Consider the following 21847-nt stretch of genomic DNA (forward strand, 5'->3'; position numbering starts at 1 on the left):
GTTTTAAAAACCTTTTTTTATTTATTTAAAAAAGCAAAGTTATTTATTAATAAACTCAATGGAGAGAACAAAGACGACAGAAGTCAAAGAGCAAGACTGTGATTTTAATAGACATGTCAACTTGCCACGCGTCAACATTCTCAGCACTGCAAATGTACAGTCGTTCAATAAATTAATCCGGAAAAAAAGGAAGGGAGGTCAATAAGTCGGCTACGCCACACGAGCTATGGTAAAACCTTTTCGTTCTGAGTTAGCTGGTTAGTGAAACGCTGCTGTAGCTTTGTAGACTAGACTAGTTAGTCGGGTAACAGAGAGACAGACATGCTGTAACCTAGAGCGCTAACTAGCTCTGACGCAGAAAACAGAAAGTGATTCCCTCAGTTTGGTTTCTGTAGAAAATAAAAAACAAACAAGCAAAATGAGTAGGCTTAAAAAGCCTCAGAGGTTTCAGTTATTTGCTCAGTACCTGTTATTTGGTTTAAAGAGGCTAGAGTTAGCATTAGCTAATGAGGCGTTTAGTAACGTTGACGTAGCATTATCTAATGGTGTTTACTGTAGATACTGGCCGTTCCCTGTGTGTAGACATTGAAACACCGGCTAAGACAGATAATGATGCCCTTTCCTCGTGTAAGTAATGTTTATCTTTATCCCTTTTGTCATGCGCTAAGATATTTCTCACAGTGTGTTGTGTTTTGTATTTTTTTCTTTCCCCAATGATTTAGGTACTTTTATTTTCTCAGAAGTGTCAAAAGTGTAACTGATTTTAAAAAAGCAAACAAACAAATTAAACCAGAACCGTACAGTTTAGACAGACGACCGGGTGACTGCTAGCATTTGGTGTACCTTTAGCAAACGGAAGAGCTGAATATTTCCTTTTCCCCACACCCTACCTCCTAAGATTTAAGGCTGTGCAAACGATAAAAAATTTTTTTTTTTTAAATCACAGTTTTATCCTCTACAGTCAGTAGGTCTCACCTGCCGGAATGGTGAAACCGGCTGCTTAAACGTTTATGTATTTAACCCTAGCGTAAAACGTACGAAACCTTCCTATGTAACACGCAGTTAAATTTCTGTCAGATCTCCTCTTATTCCTACCAAAGTGCTGATTTGCGTTTCGTCTCCCCTCCCCCTACTTCCTCGCCCTTGAGCTTATCGTACCGTACTGCGCCTAAACAGTGTCACCAGCAAACTGCATCGTTAAGGCCGTAGCTGAAGATTGTAGCGTCTATCTCAGATTCAAGTGCGGGAAAAACGTTTCCGTTTCGCCAAAGTAGAAAAGAGTCTCGGCTCCTGAGACATGGACGACAGACTCTTTGTTCATGCTGTAAGGCACCGGGGCTGGGAGGTTTATAAAAAGACAGGGAAAAATAGCATCACTCTGATCGGACCATGCACAGAATAGATTCAAATACTCCTCTGTAAAAGTTATATAATAATAATAATATAGATATAGATATATATATCTATATATCTATATATAGGAAAACTCTTATGTACAATTTAAAGTCCAACATTATAGCACTCTGTTGTATCATACAATATTCTCCCTACATTAACATGCTTCAAATGCAAGTCACATTATTATTATTTTTTAATAATTTTGCAGCGGTGAACGAAGCCTCCCTTAGGAGGATTTAAAACACTATGTACAGGTGTAACGCTCGGACCGGGGCACGGACGGCCCCTTATTCAAGCTTCGCCTTCAAACCCGGACGCCTAGACTCCGCGATCGGACGCGGGACGAGCTCCACGTGCGCCCCTCAGTGTGAGGTAGCAGTTCACAGTGCAAACAGGATATAGCAAATACGAAAGTTTTTTTCTTTTCGCTTGGTACTCCGCGAGGTGCTAGTCGCTAGCCCGCCTGAGGGGGGCGGTCTCGCTCGAGTGCGTGTGGCCGTTGGGTAAGAGAGTCTTTGTGAGCTCAGCGTCCGTGCAGGAAGAAGAAGTGGAGCTCGTCTTTATAGGGCGATGCTGGCTCTCGCTCGGAGATGAGGTTCCCGTCCTGCTGGCCACGGATCCTGAGGCGGGGAGAAAAAAAAAGATCAATTGAAGCAGTAGTCGGTAATCTGTTTTTAGTAATTAGTCATCGATTCGCAGAGAGATCGTTAAAGCTTGAGGGAAATTTTTTATCATTATAATAAGCCTATCCCAGGAGAATTAGGCCAGAGACGGGAATCGAGCCTGGCCGGGAATCGAACAAGGCACAATTGCTAACCACTACACGATACAATATGTGGCTAATTGGTAAATATCAAAAGATTTCATTTATGTACTCCTAAGTGAAAATTTTAACATATTACACTAAACCAATATAAACCACTTTTGCACTGATTAAAAATACAGCGCATCTGCACCACAGCCTCTAGACTCCCTGTCCTGTTCCCTCGTTCAGCCCTGAGGCCATGGAATGTACCATTTAAGCTCTCTGTGTTAAGAAAAACCAAGCCAAACTAAATCATTAAATCAATCTGATGTTAGAACAGAGAGTTCCTTTATTAGGAGATGATGGACGGCGAGAATTCCGCTTGTGGGCGGAACACAATAAATCAATCCCAGTTAAAGTATGACAGACGGACATTGGGCAACGGGGCTCTGCAGGTCGGTTTTCCTCCCTCTCTCTCACCGTCCTCACCTTTTCTATCGCCGTGTTTCTTGTGCGACGTCGGCGTCGCCTCCTTCCTGACGCTGGGAGTGCCGTTACATTGTCCCTCGGGTGGCTTGTGGCTAGCGAAGGTCGACGTCGGTGGAATCTGTTGGTACTCCATGCCTGGAGGGGGCACGATGCCCTGGCAGAAGTAGTCTGGTGGCCTGGAGTAACTGTTACCGTTTTCCATGCAGTCAGTACACAGGACTGGGACGTCAAACCCACCTAAAAAGTGACGAGTAAGAGAAAGAAACATGTTTATAAGAATAGAAGTAAGCCCCCAAATTAAACCTCTTACCACCCTACGCTGCCGAAAGAAGGCGTACCGTTACTGTGCGTGTGGCCGCCTGGCTGGGATCCTGCGCTGGACTCCACTCTTATGCACACGTCTTGCCTCTCAGACAGCGTCCCTTGTGAGGACAGGTAGCTTGGGACATCAGGAGGAACGATGGTCTCATCTGGAGGGGGAAAAAAACGACAAGGAAAAACTTCAGCCCTCGAGGCTTTACGAACGTCTAGAACGCCTACTCGGGAACTGTTTTATCACGCACCGGTGTTGACGCTGCACTCCTCACTCTTCTTCCTCGTCTGGTAGATGATGCACACCCACACCAAAGAGGTTGCCACAACGCTCGTCACCACGGCGATCACGACAATGCCAATGGTGACCGCCCCTGAGCTGGCGTTCAGGTGGCAGTTGGCACCAGGTAGCGAGATGACGGTCAGGCTGGACTGGGCGCGCTCGGTGCCCAGTGGGTTTGACATGACGCATGTGTAGCGGCCGGCGTCCTCCAGCGTGGTGCTGCTGATCACGAGGAGCTGGTTGGCGTGGGTGAAGTGGTGGCGCTCGCTAGGTTGCAGCGGCTCACCGCCGTGCAGCCACGTGATACGAGGAGGGGGGCTACCCATGGCTTTACACTGGAGCGCGACTGCCTCGCCTAGCGCCACACTCCGGTCCTCCATCTCCTGCAGCAAGTGGGGCATTTCTGATGGGAGACCAGAGGACACGGGTAAGATTTTTATTCAGCCAAAAAGCAGTAAACATTCAGCAAGATCGACCAAAAGGTAACATTCAGTAAGGGAAGCTTCAACTCAGGAGTTTCTCGTGCTGAGAAAAGCTCTATAAGACTATACGTAACTACAATCCATTAACTAAAACTGGCCCTACTTCCTCGGATGGACTGCATGCGTCTTTGAACCCAGAAGGTTCCAAGCTGCATGCAGTCTGCATGCAGTCAAAAGATGGCATTGTTTTATTGCGCTTAATATGTACATGGAAATCCAAATATGCTACTTTGCTACAACGATTGCTTAATAAATACACAATTGTGGTTTGAATTTAGTGCAACAAATACCCGATGCCTTGTGATTATTTTCCAAAGAAAAGATTAGACCCTAAATCGTCCAAGTGTAGTATCTGATTTGGCTTTGTGTCCGAGTGTGGCCTGTGTTTCCTGCAGGTAGTTGTGTAAGGCGGGGATTAGTCTGTGCGTCCGACATCCTGTTTTGTACTTGTAACCACAGACTTTGGGACCGTCCCTCAGGCTCGAAAAAAAGCTCTCATATCCCACTGCCTAAGCCCTCTATCATGTCCCTGAGCCTCTCTTTGACCTCCTCTGTGCTCTTTGACCTCTGACCCTAGAAACAAGGCCACAGCTGCACCAGCTAGACCAAAAGCTGAAAACATTCTTTTATGCAGTGGAGTGGATTAGGGGTTTGCCAAATCCCAGCAGCGTTGGAAGCCCCAGATGACTCTTGCTTGGATGTATAACCTAAACCCGACAGGGCTTTTAACTGTTTCTTAACTGATTCTGTCAGTGTCTGAACTGCTTACTTCGTCTAAACCCTTAAGAAAAACCCAAAGTCTTACCCAGCACTGTGAGCGTGACGTTGGCGGAGATCATTCCTGCTGTGTTTTTTGCCGTGCAGCTGTACACGCCCATGTCCTCTGGCTTCACGTGCATTATGAAGAACACGTCGTCATCAGGCATCACCTCCATGCGCCGCTCGCGGGCTGCCGGGAAATCCGTGCCTCCGTCCTTCTGCCAAGCGACCTGCGGAGGCGGATAACCTTTCGCAGCACACTCCAGACGAGCTTTCGCGCCAGCCCGGATGGTGAGGTCACGTGGGGTTTTCACAAAGGAAGGCAGCACTGTTTGTGAATTTGTGTGTGGGTGGGTGGATGGGGAAAAAAAGCAACAAATTAGCCATGGTCAAGTATAAACACCAACTAAATTAGCTGGATTAGACAAAAAAACATAAAATAAATCAATAAACAGAATAGAATCTCCAAATACAATCAATTTGCCTCTTCTGGTCTGGCTGATAGGCTGTGTAATGGAGTCACTGTCTGCGCCGGCATTGCCGCTAAATCGATTTGTTCCAAATGTGCTCGGACGGAGCAGGTCAGGAAGGACGGAGAAAGAAACGGAGCGGCAACTAATCACATTTCTGTCCTGAACCTGAATAAGTCCTGGTCAGTTTCTTAAATTATCAAATAAGTCCTGAAAGTAAATGCTATCAGGATGAAGAAATCTGAAACAGAACAAAAAAGGTGCATTTATGTTTTGTTTCACTTTGAGCTATTTTCCGCACCATAACTACGGGAACCTATAACAGCAGCCGAAAAACCTGGACTTGTGCTTTTTTTGGCTAGTCGTCCAGCAGGAAAGGTTACAGCTGTATGGATTGGAGAAGCTGTTCATTAATTCAGCGACTAATGTTTAGGCAAGTTGTTGTTCTTGTCCAGTGGTGGTGCACAATAAACAGTTCACACTTTTTCAGACAGCACACATTTTTCTTATCATTTGCGAAGTTTGATTGAAATAATAAAAAAACAATTGCGATAAAAAGATAAAATTAAGATTAAATTGTGATAGTTATAAAATCGCAATGTGTATCGAATCTGCACTTGGGTATCCGCACGTGATGATATCGTATCGGGTCCCCCCATGTTGATTTCCTAATGTAAATAATCGATGAGTAAAGCATATGATTAGGTTATATACAGTATTTCTAGCATATATAAAATAAAACTCACCGCTAATGCTGAGGCGTGCCTTGTTGGAGTAGGTGGAGCCGAAGTGATTGGAGATGACGCACTGGTAGCGACCCTCGTCCTCGAACTTGACGTTGCGCAGATGGAGGACGGTCGTGTACTCCATGATGCCTGCTCCGTCTCTGGAGGAGGAGTGGGCGAAGTTCTCCACGTGGGCATGAGGCAGCGGCTCCTGGTCTTTCCGCCACGTGAAGGTCATGGGGGAGCTGCTGCTGCTGACCGCCATGCACGTCAGACGCACGTCTTTTCCCAACACACCGGCTGTGGGTGTCGGGTGAACCGTGATCTGAGGTTTGGGCAGGTCTTCTGTTGGGGAGAAAAGAAGGAAAAGATTTAAGTGGCATAGAAAGATTCCAATGTCGTTCAAGTAAGAGCTTTTGACTAAAATTGGATGTAAACATGAGTCGTCCCCCTCCAGTCGTAAACACACATGCTTTTATATTTAAACATTCTGTCCTATATTTACATGAACGTCAAATCAAATGTTAGATCAAACTCTCCTGTAGAGACTGGTCCAATCCCAAACCTTATCACACAGTCCATCAGGACAGGAATACGTAATACAACAGAACTTGTATCGCTCAATGCCTACCACAAACGAAGCTCTGCGCTGGAGCCTGGAAGATGCTGGTTCCATTCAGGCTCTCGGGGTGTGCGCACGTGGCGTGGACGCCAGACTGAAGCTCTTGCGCCACCACCCAGTCAGGAAACCAGTGCAGCTGGCAATCGCACAGGAATCTGTCGCTCGAGATCTCGCTGGAGACACAAAAAGAGAGTTTTTTTTAAGGAAACAGGGAATGAAGACAAGGTTTCGTCACTGAAAACATTAACTTGCGCCATATGTATTTTGTGAACTGATCTAAGACTCACAGCGTGCGGAGGTTCTTCATATTGTTGAAGGCGTCTGGTAGAATGGAGAGGATGGCATTTCCGCCCAGGTTTCTGTTCAGATGCGACAGAGATGATTTTGGAGTGTCCCCAATGCACACATGGTATACACACAGTATATATCACACACATACAGATTCCATCTGTCTTGTATACACATGTACGCCAGGTTTTGTCTGTACAAAGGTTTACTTTTGCCCTGGCATAAAAGAGACTAGCATATTTCATGTTACCTTTATACCCTCAAGCTGATTCCCTGAGACTAAATTTCATTTCTTTGACAAAATGTTCGTTTTGAGAAAAAGGAGAAAAGGCTGAAGCTGGCTGGAGCGATACTCCGAGCAGCTGGCTGAGCGAGCAAGGAAGGGAAAGAAAAAAAAAACATACAGCCTCGCTCTTCTCCTTTTACAAAGACGCTATTAAATTGCTAGCAGCCCTCTCAAGCATCTGTTTTTGGCAGAGTGCGCCAGTGGCCGCAATGCATTCTGGGATACTCACAGGTGCTCCAGGGCTTCCAGGCCAGAGAAGGCTTTCTTGGCCACTGACTTGATCTTGTTTCCGAACAGCGTCCTGCGTTTGCAAGAGATGGGACAACGGGGAGGGGAAAAAACAAAAACGGGGAAACGTTTAATAAATGAAATGTCAGAGAGAGGGAGGGAAAGCACAATTAGTGAAGCTTAATCTGATAAGACACTGGAAATTCAAACTGTGCAGAGATTAGGAAGAGGATGAGAGAATGGGGTTCCCACACTGCCCTTCAAAGCTCACTTTTATCTTTATTAGAATGCAGCGGTGATGACAGGGCAGGGGCGAGCCCATGAAAAGAGGCCTCAGACAGAGAAGGGAGCAAGTCGGAAGCTTATAGATTAGTAAACCGCCTTGTCACGGGTTGGCTATCAAATGCTAAACAAGCTGCTGGCGACCTTCTAAGAGGTTAATCCTGCTCGTTCGTGATACACAAGATTTGAGGACCCCCAGGAATTTCTTGGGTACCTGCTTGAGTCGGGTCTGGTACCTGCTTATTGCTGACTGGTTTCTTTTCATTTAGCATGGGGTTGAAATCAAGATTTCAAGTTTTTTTTTTGTGTCATTTTTATGGTGGATGAACTTTAACAGCCGTTATCAACAATGGCTTTCTGTCAGCCATTTATTTTTTTTGTTTGTTTCAGTAATCTGGTTAACCATCAGTCTGTCAAATGAGAATTGCATGTCATCACTGTTTTCGGTCGTCTCTCCGGTTTCAACAAAGACAAGTTGGTCAAACAGAACTAAAAACACCAAGCTACACGTTTCGATGCGCTGTACGACAATTCCCAACAAGAAGTGCTAAGTAGGTTCAGGCTAACTGGTGGTCATGCTTCCAGAATCTTGGCCCTCGTTCTGTACGATTGTGGTGTTGGCAGGCTGGATGCTATTGTTTGAATTCTGGCTATGCAAGTAGTGCGCAATCCTTTACTTGGTCTCTCCTCCAGACTGAGACTAAGGCACTCTGTAATGTCTGTCATCAGGCTGAGTGTGTGCGTGTATGTGACAGCGAGACAGGAACTGTAAACTCCTAACAGAAAGAGACATCACTTTTCCGTCATCTCCTTTGGCCGCTAATCACCAGGGCAGCCATCCAGATTCTTCTGTGTCCTCGTCCTAAACCTCCACGCTAGGCTGCGTTGACGCTGCTTCTGCCTTGCCCTGAACATCTGTACTGATCTTTCGTTATTTTGCGTTTTTTTGTGCTTAGACTGATCTTTCTTTTTCCCCAGCCTCATCCTGAACGCCTGCCTTCAAGTCTTGTCACTTTTTGCATCTTTAATTTGAGCTGCATGAGTATTTAGCAGCTAGTAAAATAAGACACATCTGCACCGCCTGGAAAAAATATGGTATTATGTTAAGAGAAAAAAAAAAACTAAACTAAAATTGAATAATGAAAGTAGAGTTGATCTGCATTTAAACCTCAAGCGATCCACGCATGATAAAAAGGATTAAAATCGTAATCTGCCCAAAGGGAGATCAATGAACTTCATGGAAGACTGAAAGCAAATAAAGGGACGGTGGGTACTTTCTCAGGACGAACGACGGGAACAAAGCGTCGGCGAAGAATCCACTCGGACGATAAAACTACGCACCCGTCCCTCATCCGCACCGCTCTATGGGAATGTCCACAGGCACAAAGCAGGCGGAAGACCCTTCGATGTTTCGTTCCGTCATCCTCACTCTCGTTCCCAGGCCGGCTCAATCGCCTCTCCGGCAGGAACCCAGAGACTGTAGTGGGATTTTATCCTGGCTGCGTATCACTGGATGAAAGAAGCAGGGCAGGGGGCGAATGTGGTGTTTGATGAGGCCAGATGCCCCTTCACCTTAGCATTTCACACCCTCAGGATTAATTGGCACGACTGCGGGGACTAGACGAAGCTCGCTTAATTTGCTACAGAGAACCTTCTTAGAAGTCCCTCCAACTACTACTGTCCATCCCGAATCCACTCTTGGTATCCAAATGTTCTCATCCAAAGCATGGAGAGACCACGGTAGCCTCTGTAAGATGTTACGCCATGCTTCTGCTGTGCGGTAAAAAGATATAGGACTGCAGGTTTAGCTTCTGATGAGTGCAGGGCATGTGACAACGAGTTTAGAAAGAAGTTTTGCTTGGATGTGACATTGTTCTTTTGGTCACATAGCTCAAATTACTGATGATAGATAGCAAGTTTTTAGTAAAAATACTATTAGATCCTATAAGTACACCGGTCTTGAACAAATCTCTTTGGAACTTAACCAATGTCAGTGTCTTGCTGCTTAAAGGTGTGGGACTTCATGGGTCACAGGTTCACTACAGAGAAGATCCTGAGAAGCCCACCACAAGGACACCTAGTTCTAAAGAAGTTGGCCAACACTAAGGGCGTTTTCACATTAGGATGCCGGGATCGTTTTTGAGAACAGTTGACCCCAAAGTCTGGTTTATTTTGATTAGTGGGAACACAACCGTTCCGTGCTCAGAACCCACTTAAAGAAATGGTCTCGGGCACATATCCAATCAGATATGGAAGCCAATCGTACCTGAGAAGGGGAAATCTCTGTATGCGTGTGAAAAAGTTAACGTCCTTGTTCTCTTGTTTGATGGCGACTCACCTCGGAGGGTGAAAAATGGAGCACAAAAATCAATGCGAATGCTGGCCAGTGGGGAAGTGGCCATCAATCGATCCTGATCCTCGATCCTGCTGCAGTCACACGATAACGAGTTTATAAAGAGTTTAGGTCAACTTAGCTCAGATTACTGATGCTCTTTGATCTTCTGAGTTTTTAAAATATCAAACTACCTTTGATTCTTGGGCACTTGAGCAATGGAAGCGTCGATAGATTGAAGAGTGGGGGCAGGACACCAGTTGACCATAAAAAGATACTCAGAGCAAGCCCCGAACAAGCAAGACCTGTTACTAAAAACAAAAAATTTATAATAATAATGGGATGTCTTGTTGAATTCCATCCAGGTTATAAAGAGATCCAGGAAGTTCAGAGATTTTAATGTTGCACATACAAAACAAGAACCTGTGTCAATATGAATCAACAAAATCAGTGAAGTTCTGGATGTTTTTCTAACATGATGGAACTTTCAGCTCAACATGGAACGAATGCTCCGATCCCATCTTGTTGCCTCGTCTAATCATCTGCTGATTGGCCGTCTGGCGCAAACCGGCTGCAACAGCTATACCCAAATCTAAAAAATTTGCTCATGCTGCTTCCTCGTGTTACACAGGAACCTTTGGCACTCAACCTATGACCAACGATCTCCTAGTGTCTGTCCGATCGAACTCGCAAATCTGCAGTGACTCAGCCCAAAAAAGTGAAGTAATCCCAAACTGTCTGGTTTTGATCATGGAGAGAGGGCTTAAGGTTCACCGGCATGTTCCAGTTACTTGGCGAGATGAGGGATGGAGAGAGTGAGAGAGGAGAGAAAAGAGGGATGGAGGAGGATGGGGGAAAAAGACTCACAGCTTCCGGAGTTTCCTCAGGCCGGCAAAGGCACCGCTGGTGTCCTCGATTGTTCCAGAAATGTCATTGTGCTCGAGTTCCCTATAGACAGACAGAGAGAGAAAGAGAAAGAGAGTGTGAAGTGAGAGTGAGTGAAGCAGTCTTGGCCCTGGCTCATTTCTCTTTGGCAGACATGTGGTTGAGAGTCACAGGTTGAACACACTTGGTCTGAAGAGCTCTTTCCCTCCAGCTTCCTCCCTTTACCCCCACCCTTGAGCACTTTCAGTCTCTCTCTCGCTCTCTCTGCCAGCCAAACACATTCTTTCCTTTGTGAAGCATGAAGCTGCGGAAAACAGCCATGCACAGGCTAACGCATGCATAATGCATGACAGCTGAAAGCTACTGACACACACACACAAACAGTGAGGCCTCAGAATCTTTCAGCACCATGAAACTGTTGGCAGGATCATGCCAGACAGAGTGGGCAAGTTGCGACCGCGCCAGCGTCGGGATACAAGTTCCCTCGTATCATTGCGGCGTTGCTCCAGAGAGCTCACATGCTAGCTGAACTCACGCTCGAACTTCATCTTTAAGCATTTAAACGAAAAGTGTGTGTGTGTGTGTGTGTGTGTGTGTGTTCGGGGGGGATATTTCCTTTTCGAGACCTGCTTTGTGTGTATGTGCGCCACTCTAAACCTCCATTGCGATTTTTTGACAGCTCCCTCTTTCACACAACCTTGGCTCTGTTTCTCTTTTATTCTGCCTTGGCTGCCAGTTTCCTTTTCTTTCTGGCTGGATGGTCCTAAATGAACGGTGGGTCGTTAATGGTGGTGCCCAGGGCCTCCGGTTTCCCCCCCCCTGCTCCTTCCCCTCTCTTTCTCTCTCTCTCTCTGACCCGCCGCATTCCCAATTAAAGCTTGCCCTGCTCCCTTTCAGTGCCGCACACTAAAGCCATGATTAGATTAGAACTGTCTTGTCAAACAGTACTGAGATAAAAAGATGGAGAAAGAAAGAAAGAACAAGCAGGATGGCTGAGCAGAGCAGAGCAGAGTAGCAAAGCGCACATATTAACCCCACAGAAAACTCTCAGCGGAGGCGCAGAGAGGTAGAAAGATTAGCACATCAAACGGGAGGACAAGCCGCGGGATGAGGGAGCAATGAAGCGAGACGGACGGGGAGAACGGACAGAAGAAAAGGACGAGAAGAAAGAAGAGGTGGGGGTCAAAGAGAGACCCTCTCATTCCCACACGAGGAGCCCCCTTCCCCCCATGGTTTAGCCATCGGACGTAAAAAGGGGCGCTAAGGCCAAGGTCTGGCACCCTACTGGGAGAGAAAGCCTTCATGCAAAGGCGTAATTCTTTGAGAGAGAGTGAGAGAGAGAGAGAGAGAGAGAGAGACGTAACAAGAACAAATAATAGTACACAACACAAGAAACAGTAGAGGATAAGTGCGTGTGTGTGTGCACGACCCTTATATTTTTTTTAACCAAGCTTGAAAAAATAAAAGAAGTGCCTGGCTCTCCTGAGATGCCTGGCACAGGGAGCCCGTGCACCCAGGAAGCCCGGTGGGAACCAACGAGCCAACAAAGACGAAAGAACAGTAAAGAAAAGAGCTTTCATGAAAAGAAACAAAACCCAAATGGCAGCTTTTCCCAACACGTCCATGCAAAAGAACCGCTTTCGAAGCCATAGCTGTCATTCGAGATTTAGTACCTTTAAGGAAAAGAAAAGAAAACAAAAAAAAACAGGACAGCCCAGATCTACACGCAAGCCTCATCTATCTAGAGTCGCATCAGAGACGTGTTTTGAGTGTAGGTGTGTACGATTTTAAGGGCTAATCCGAACTCCAAACAAGTACAGTGAGTTCACTATAAAGCCACGCCCCCTAAATAAACACACTTGTAATCCTCATTTTTTGTTTTCGGATGACTTGCAGGAATCAGTAGTGCGACAGTTTGATCTATAAAATAATACCGAGACGTCTGCTTGTCTTAATGCTTGTTGGTTGTCACATGGACTGGACTGGGTTATTTTTTTTTTCTTCCCCCACCAAATTTTACAACCTTTTTCAAAGCCATGGTACGAAAGAACACCAAGACTCAACGCTACTCGATGTGTGTAACATAAATCATTCATAAAATGTCATGTTGCACTTACAGTAAGCGTAAGGAGCTGAGACCTCTGAAGGCTCCCTCTGCGATATAGCTGATGGAGTTGTGGCTCAGCTGAAGAGTCTGTAAGTTGGCTAACTTAACAAAACTGCCCTCGGCCAGCTTCGTCAAATTGTTATGGCCCAGATGCCTACAAGAAATGCCCCAAACCTCATTATTAAAACTTGACTGTGTATTCACTGCATTTGTATCAATATTTAACGCATTAATGTGAAAAAGAAAACAATAAATAAATAAATAAATAAAGCTTACAGCTCTCGCAGCCTCTCGCAGAAGCGCCATCCCTCGGGGTTGAAGCTCGCGATGGAGTTGTTGGACAAGTGGAGGTGTAGCAAAGACTGGAGGCCGTACAGAGAGCCACTGTTCACCTCTTTCAGACTGTTATAGTCCAAATGGCTGCGGGAGCAAAAAAACACCAGAGCTCGGTTATTACAGCTAAACGACTAAGCCGGCTGCAATTTACCTGTCAGGGCGCAGAAATGAAGACGGATGGCTCTAAATATGATTTAGCATTAAGGGAAATTTCACAAATTGCACTTGGCTTGTGAACGTCTTGAAGGCAGCAAGTTTGAACTTAAGAGTTCGGTAATGTCTCCCAGATTTAATGATGATTCGAACTACTAAGCCAAGACCGCGTCTTGGCTTTTATCCAAATTCAGCCTCGTTATAATTAAATACCAGACATGAAATTACCCTAATTAACAAGACCAAGAACGGTTCATAAAACAAACCAAATTGTATGCACTTAGTATGCAAATTTTTCCCCGGTCTCTATAAATATTCAGGACTTTTTCTCCCCCCCCATAGAATTGCTAGATAAACAGAACTGATTATGTTACTGAGTGTTTGATTTCTGATTACTGCCAGCACTGTCCTGTAAATATATCCAATCACATCAAAGAACACTCACAGGGTTCTCATGCGCGCCAGGCCGAAGAACGCTCCATCTGTGAGCTTGCTGATGTTGTTCCTCTGGAGCTTTAACACCTCCAGGTTGGAGAGACCCTGAAAGGTCAGGCCTTCGATCAAGCGCAGCCGGTTCCTGCTCAGGTCCCTGCAGAAACACACACGGAGAAACAGGGTGAAGCCCAGAATCTGACCTGAATGACTAGCAAATAAAATTTGTAGATTGTATACATATAAAAACACCAAAGTTGTGTAATATTGGATATTATAGATTATGTGTGTGTAAATAGTGTTCCAGTAAAGTAAAAAAAACTTTTAAAAAATGATCTCTAGCAGTGCCTCTTATTTATTTTCTTATTACTTGCATGAGAAATAAAATAGTTGGTTAAATGGTACAGTTTTACATCTTACTACTGTCTGGGCCGCTGATCTAGAAAATTAGTTAGGAACTTCTGACCAATCAGAATTCAGTGATTTAACTTCTTGACCAATTAGAATTTAGTGATTTAACTTCTCACCAATAAGAATTCAGTGTTTAACTTTCAACCAATCAGCATACATCGTTTAACTTCTTGACCAATCAGAATTCATAAATTAACTTTTGACCAATCAGAATGCAATGATTAATTTCTGACTAATTAGAATTAAGTGATTAACTTTAAACCAACCAAAATCTCTGACCAATCAGATTTCATTAATTAACTTACGAATTTAATGGTTAACTTTCGAACCAATCAGAAAACATCAATTAAAATCTGACCAATCCCATTGTAATTAATTTCCAAATAATCAAAACACTGTGATTAACTTTCAATGAATAAGAATACATCAATTAACTTTTGACCAATTAGAATTTAATGACTGATTTCCAACCAATCAGAAATCAATAGTGCTGTGGAATAAATCTAGATTTGCTCTACAAATATCAAGCTCATAACAAAAGGACATCAGTGACATAGAGCCAGTTAACATTCTTTTAGCAGGTGTTCATCCTCCTCCGTCTCATGTCACCATTCCATTAGAACCAAACGATCCCTCCAAAACACACACACACACACACACACAGCTCTGGCTTTGAGGAACCAGATACAACACCCAGGTGTGAAGGACTAAAGTGTGTGTAGCGCCTGAGAGCAAAGCGAGACACAAACATGCCGGTGGTGGCTTTGTGTTCTCCACCCTCCTGCTACACGCAGACGACAGATACAGTAACCCCCGAGCCTAAAGAACAAAGCATGCCGAGAGAGAGAGTGTAATGGAGGTGAGGGCACCCTCTTCGGATGAGCGGCACAGGTGTGAGGTGTGTGGTGTGACAACTGAGAGCAGAAAACATTTCCAGCACCATATTCACACATTTCTGAAAGAATCAGAACTCAGTCGTTTTTCACGAACTAAGTCACTTTCAGAATTTTTTTTTTCCCCCGAGAAGCTTGGAGAACATTTTCAAGAACTTTCCTGAAGAAACCCTTTCTAGATACACATTTAATTAACAACGGAACATTCCTGAACACTCATGTCTATCGGAGCTCAGGATCTAAAGTTGCATTAAACTTAAAAAAAAAAAAAAAACATTTCAGGCACATTTTCAACGACTAGGGAACTAATCCTCAAACTTCATTGTAGAATCGCTCTCAGAAACCCGAGAAACTTTTACCGAACTTTACGAACACGTTTTACCACAAGAACCTTGGAAATTTCTTCAAGAGTTCAGGAACTAACTCAAGGATTTTATTGCAGAAACGTTCTCGGGAATGTGTACAGAACCTCAGGAATAGGTTTCTACCACAAGAACCTTGGAGGTTTTTCAAGAACTAAAGTTGAACTTTCACTGTATCCCTTAATTTAAAAAGATTGAACTTTATCAGGAAATCAGGGACTTCAGGCTTGTTTCCATTATTTTAAGTAGAAACTTAGAAATGCGGAAACATTTTTAAGGAACTTTCCAATGAGGCCTTTTTCTCTTGAGGGATTTAGTTCCTGCATCAGGGTTTCAGGAAAGGTTTTAGATCCTTTAGACTTTTGATTCCTGGGCCAGGAACGGCTAGCATGGAGAATCCTACATGTAACAATTTGTTTTCTATTTTATTTCATCCACATGTTCTACAAATTTTGTTATACTCCGAGATATACTCTCAAAAAGACTAGTGTGGAAATCAGTCCCGGTTGATTGATGTATGCAGGTGAATTCAGGTCATGTTCAGTCTAAGGTGTGTACGTGTGTGTGCATGTGTGTGTATATATATATATATAAGTGTGTGCGTGTGTGTATACTCACAGCTGCGTTAGTCTGGGAAGCTCGAGGCCTTTGACAGGCAGCTGGGTGAGCCGGTTCCTGCTGAGCCTCAGGACCTGTAGAGTTTCGTTCAGGTTCCTGAACGCGCCAAACTCCAGGTGTACAATTTTATTACCGCTGAGCGACCTGAGAGAGAGAGAGAGAGAGAGAGAGATTCCATACATTACAGTCTAATCTTCCGTAAATGCTTCATCAGGATCAGGACGGATCAGGAGACTGGGAGTCCTGCGTAAGAATACACTCTGGATGGGATTTCGTGCACCGAGGTGATAAGACCAAAACGACAGTTTGAACGGATGTTAGTTTAAAACGCTTAACTGTATGTCTAAGAAACTTACATAACTTCCAGGTTTTCAGAATTCTAAAAAATATCTATTCGCAATTTCTTTTCCCCTTTTGTGTGAAAGATTTGATCATTTTTAACAACATTACTTCCCAACACATACAGTATGCACAGTGCAACTATCTACTGATAATTACTATCTATCTGTCTGTCAACCTATCTGTCTGTCTATCTATCTATCTATCTATCTATCTATCTATCTATGTCTGTCTGTCTATATATTGATCTGTCTGTCTGTCTATATATTTGTCTATCTATCTATCTATCTATCTATCTATCTATCTATCTATCTGTCTATTTATCTATGTCTGTCTGTCTGTCTATTGATCTGTCTGTCTGTCTATATATTTGTCTATCTATCTATCTATCTATCTATCTATCTATCTATCTGTCTGTCTGTCTGTCTGTCTATTGATCTGTCTATCTGTCTGTTTGTCTATTGAACTGTCTGTCTGTCTACATATTTGTCTATCTATCTATCTGTCTCTATCTATCTATCTATCTATCTATCTATCTATCTATCTATCTATCTATCTATCTATCTGTCTGTCTGTCTGTCTGTCTATTGATCTGTCTATCTATCTATCTATCTATATATATATCTGTCTGTCTGTCTATTGAACTGTCTGTCTATCTATTTATCTATCTATCTATCTATCTGTCTGTCTGTCTGTCTGTCTGTCTGTCTATTGATCTATCTATCTATCTATCTATCTATCTATCTATCTATATATATATATATCTGTCTGTCTGTCTATTGAACTGTCTGTCTATATATTTGTCTACGTATTAGTCTGTCTATCTATCTATCTATCTATCTATCTATCTATCTGTTATTGATCTGTCTGTCTGTCTATATATCTGTCTACCTATCTATCTGTCAACTGTCTGTTTATCTGTCTGTCTGTCTATCTATTACTTGTAAAGAAACGTATGAAAAAATAAATAAATAAAATAAATATTATAACACAAATCCGCGTCAAATTGTTAAAGGACTTTAACCTAAATATTACTAGATGACGGTTTATTAAACGATCTGAAAGACTGAGATCTCTAACTGACATGTCCGGGAGAACGTCAGACATCGCGGCCTGATGAATGTTCCAGTTTTGCGGTGTCAGGAACATAAAAAAAAACAAAGTGCAAGAAAATATGTAAAAAAAAAAAAGGAGGACATTGGCAAACATGTCAACAGATGGGAAAAGAAAGAATCATGCTGTAGAGAGAGAGAGAGAGAGAGAGACAGGAGGATTGACTCACAGCTCTCGGACACGGAGGCCGCGGGGGAAGCAGTGTTCTCTCACATCGATGATGTCATTATTACTCAGGTCCAGAGTCTCCAGGTGGGTGAGGTTTCGGAGACGGCTGCCCTGCACGCTGCTGATCTTATTATGGTGCCTGTGAGAGAGATAAGAGCGCGCTGTTAATATATCTGACACGGTTTATTTGTCATAATTAATACACTGGGAAAGAGATATGGCCCTGGGAAGTGAACTGTAATGCACAGGCCCGGAAAAAAAACTGGCACACTGAGAGGTTTTATGGGCGACGAGGGGAGAGAAAGAAAAGCTGACGTGGATTCTGATATTTGTCAGATTTGGGGTTTTAAAAATTGTTTAAAAAACAAAAACAGGACAATTATATCTCTAGACCTTTAGAGAATTAGGAATGAATTAATTTAATAGAAGTCTTTGGCTTTATTTCTTCATATCTACAGTCACTAAAGATATATAAAAAAAAAAAAAATGATCGTTTCCCCTCTCGTCTGTTCCAACCACTCACCAGGTCACCAGGATACTAATTACCAGCCTGCACCTGTTTCTCGCTGGTTCAGGCCTTAAGTTAGATGATTTTTTAACACAACAATGATTCATTGGTTACCGTGTGGCTTAACAAACATGAAGGCTGGAATGGAGGCATTAAAAATGCAAAAAACGTCCGGATCTTTATAAGCGAAATATAACGGAACCGGGGTCACTGTTAAATTACTCTCAATGATTTCCAGAGCAGTAGACGAACTTGTCATTACACAGTATAACAATGCTAACATAAACAATAATAATAATATCTTAATAGCAATTTTAATACTTTTAGCCATAAAGGCTAGATAACTTGGCTTAGCATGCAGGCTGTGTACCTGTACGTCTAAGTCATCGTGTAATCATTTGTCACAGGTCTGAGTTTATTTTGTGACATCACAAACTTGTGCTCATACACACACACACACACACACATGGCCCCTGAACCCAATCGGTGTCCAGTGGGTCATTAAAAGAATTTCGCACACGACGTGTCTGGCGTCCTGTCAATGATAATGATGCAAAAATAAAAAAATGTCATCAAATGACTTTGATTGCTGCAGTTAATAAGGTTTTGTCGGAATAACATTTCAGCACCGATTGGCCAAAGGTGAAATGAAAACATCTGGGATTGTTTAGGGCCAAATTTAGACGCGGAACGCATCATATTAAAATGGAAAACATGAATAACCGCACATTAGGAAATTTTCTCTTAATATGGGCTTTTTTCTTTGTAGGTCGTTCCCAGCCGGTCAAAGTGACAGCGCGGCGGCGCGGCTACCATAACAGCCGGCCCTCCAAGGGAATACGCGTGTTGGCTATTTGGGTCTTCTTGCTTCTCTCGCAGCCGTGAGAATCGGCTCGGGGCTGGGAATCGGCGCTTTGTTTTCCAACGCCTTCGCATTTGAAAAGCATGAAAGGTCGGAGTCTTTCGGTCAACATCTGGAGTTGTTGGGTTTGCGTCCAGTGCCGGAGAAAAGCAGCACAAAACCAGTACGCTTGAGTAAAATATACATACTGTTACCTAAAGATCCGAGGAGCGGCGCTCAGCATCATATAGTCTCAGTTACATTCCAGATGTGTTAAAGCTTAAAAGTGAGATTTTTCACGGAAAACGTTTGAACTTTAACTTCGTCTAAACCGGCTGCCCAGATGTGCTTATTGCCGCTGATCTGCTCGCAACTATTACGCCTTAACTTTATTATAAAAAGCTTTTGTTACTATATTTAATCCACTGGACTATTTGAGGCCTTTCCCACGAAGATGCACACACACACACACAAACACACACACACGCAACCCCAGAGCCGGCTGTTTTAAACCAGAGGACTGACGAAGACTGACGGAGAGCGAGAACGAGACAGAATAAGAGAGCATTCCTTCCACCGCTGCACCTGAATAAACAGAAAGCGAGGGGGACGTGATGGTGAGGGATGAGAGCGGGGGCGTTCCTCTTGCTCCTGGAGCTCTGAGTCTGCACTGAACAGCAGGTTAAACAGCTGCTGAGATTGGGAAAAAAAAATAATAAAGCGAGAGAGAGAGGGGCCTGGTCTGCTTCAACACAGAAACTGAACCTGCTGTGACTCCAGCTCTCGCCCGCCCGCCCGCCATCTTACTTCCGATCTCTTTCCCACCCGCCTCTTCATGCGCGTCATGATGACATCACGCATGACCCCTACCGCCTCCCGCCCCCTTCCTCTGATTCATTTTACAGTAATCCGTGTGTATGACTGACGGCCCCAGCTGTCGCCCTTCTCTCGGTAAAGATAGACTTTTTACCCAGCGTGCACCGGCGCTTCACGGCAACAGGCCGCGACCCAGGACGAAAAAAGCAACTCCGGCCGGGTTGGGGGGAGGAGGAGGAGGAGGAGGGGGGGTGGGGGTTTAGGATGAGCTCGCATCCCAACCTCAACCTGAGCGACTGCAGAGTCTCAAAAACCCCACGCAACCTGTAACACAAACCCAATGTCAAACAACTGCATTTCAGACGCTCGAGCTCATCCACGCTGTCAGCAAATCAGTGCGAGTAGGTTTTTTTTTATTTTTTTCGGTTGTTTTTTTTTCTCTCTCTGAAAGAGAATGATGAATAAATGTAAATCAATAAGGTTACACCATGACTGCACAGCCGAGAGCAATCAGGACAGGGATCATTTGACTGCTCAAATGGATGACACATTGGCAGGGGAGATATATTACAGAAAGAGGGAATGTGATATGGGAACGATTGATGCACACACACACACACATACTCACTCACGCTGTATAGAGCTAGAGATACATGAGGACATGAACTGTAGTGCTGTATACGCACGACTCTCTATACGCGAGTGTTTATAGAGTTTAGGATGATTATGACTCTGGACGGAGGTCCATGTGATAAAACACATCAGGGCATGCAGTTGTTGGAAAATAATCAACAACTGGATGATGCAGAAGTTGTCAGTTTCCTGTTTAAAGCAGTTGTTTTATGATACGATCATAAATCTCTTAGCAGAAGACAAGTCATCCGTCCGTGATTGCGTGTGATGTTGGTTCCTGTTTTTTTACGTTTCTCTCACGAGCCTCCTCACCTTCTGTCCGAATGCACCTTGTACCTTGTGCATGTTTTCAAACACTGACACTGGAGACTCCTTCCTCAAAACGTTAACCCTATGACCGAGCACCGAATCCCATTATGGACATTATACACGGTACAGGACGCAGCGCCGATCGAGTTCCATCCTGTGTAAAATTTCTATAAAGGACAGATCTTTAAGAGAGGGCCTGGAGCTTGGGCTAGTGTGTGTGTGTGTGTGTGTGTGTGTGCGAGAACACGGCTCGGAAGGTGTTCGCTTACAGATGGAGAGTGACGATGGCCGGCGAGGCGCTGCCAAACTCGGGGATTGATGTCAGCTCATTGTGGTCCAGTCTCCTGGGGGTCAAACACAAGAAGACGGTTTAATTACACGTCGAAACCAAGGCCAAGGTATTTTATCAGAGACGTACAGAAAGCAGAAATCGATGTGGAGCTGCTGGGTGTGTAATTGGTTATAAACAGGAGGTTGATGGGGATGGGGATGGTGGTGGTGGGGGGGGGAGGTCATAAAGAATTTTGATGAATTCTGAGAGAAGCACAGTGAAGTAAGACAGGAGGAGGAGGAGGAGGGCGGGAAAGAGTGAAGCGCTCTGGCCGGTGGCCAGCTGCAGCCCCTCTCCGTATAAAATATTTACAGCGCAGGTTAGTGAGTGGTGTCGGGTGATGATGGAAAGTCCTTATTATAGCAAACCTCCTCTTCGCTCCCAATTCCCCCCGCTTTGAGAACAATAGCCTCCGACAAAAAGCCTTAAGTGCCCAATAAAGCTGACTGACAGTTGGGCTATGAAATCGTTAACTACCGAACTGTAAGTGACACATGCGATTAGAGCCGTGTCTCTACAGAGCTTCTAAACACCTAGACGTGAAAAAAAATAATAAAATAACAGGCGCAAACGATGGCCTTATGGCCTAGGCTTTGTCGGTCTGATAAGGCTGAGTCAGCGCATGTATGTGGAAGAGGGTGGATAGCGCTTTTTAAACTCTCCAAAGGCCCAATGAGATGAAAGCACTGGATAACTGGGAGTTATAAGGTAGAGCTGGCTGATGGGAATGAACTGGCGAATATCACTGTCAGTTGTGTGGGAAAGGATAATAATTTGTTCAATTTTTTCAATGTTATAATAATAATAATCCTTTAAAATTTTTCCCAAAAACTCATGCTTCCAGTCTTATCAAATATATTAGTTTTATTATTAAGCTCTATTAAGGGCTAT

At 44.0% G+C, this 21847-nt stretch overlaps 1 protein-coding gene across 1 annotated transcript in view; it reads right to left on the reverse strand.

The window, feature by feature from the left end:
- Positions 1–83: 83 nt before the first annotated feature.
- The window catches only part of lrig1 (leucine-rich repeats and immunoglobulin-like domains 1), a 39239-nt gene continuing 17475 nt past the window's right edge, over positions 84–21847 (reverse strand). The window contains exons 3-18 of the mRNA XM_053484110.1: positions 20895–20969; positions 17520–17657; positions 15899–16042; positions 13628–13771; positions 12970–13113; positions 12704–12847; positions 10569–10649; positions 7089–7160; positions 6573–6644; positions 6295–6458; positions 5685–6008; positions 4515–4796; positions 3196–3630; positions 2971–3102; positions 2633–2869; positions 84–2018 (exon numbers count right to left, since the gene is read on the reverse strand). Coding sequence (XP_053340085.1) covers positions 1846–2018; positions 2633–2869; positions 2971–3102; positions 3196–3630; positions 4515–4796; positions 5685–6008; positions 6295–6458; positions 6573–6644; positions 7089–7160; positions 10569–10649; positions 12704–12847; positions 12970–13113; positions 13628–13771; positions 15899–16042; positions 17520–17657; positions 20895–20969 — 2761 coding nt within the window. The 3' untranslated portion in view covers positions 84–1845. The remainder of the gene's footprint in view (positions 2019–2632; positions 2870–2970; positions 3103–3195; positions 3631–4514; positions 4797–5684; positions 6009–6294; positions 6459–6572; positions 6645–7088; positions 7161–10568; positions 10650–12703; positions 12848–12969; positions 13114–13627; positions 13772–15898; positions 16043–17519; positions 17658–20894; positions 20970–21847) is intronic.

This window comes from Clarias gariepinus, chromosome 23 (genome assembly GCF_024256425.1).
Source record: "Clarias gariepinus isolate MV-2021 ecotype Netherlands chromosome 23, CGAR_prim_01v2, whole genome shotgun sequence".
NCBI classification, from domain to species: domain Eukaryota; kingdom Metazoa; phylum Chordata; class Actinopteri; order Siluriformes; family Clariidae; genus Clarias; species Clarias gariepinus.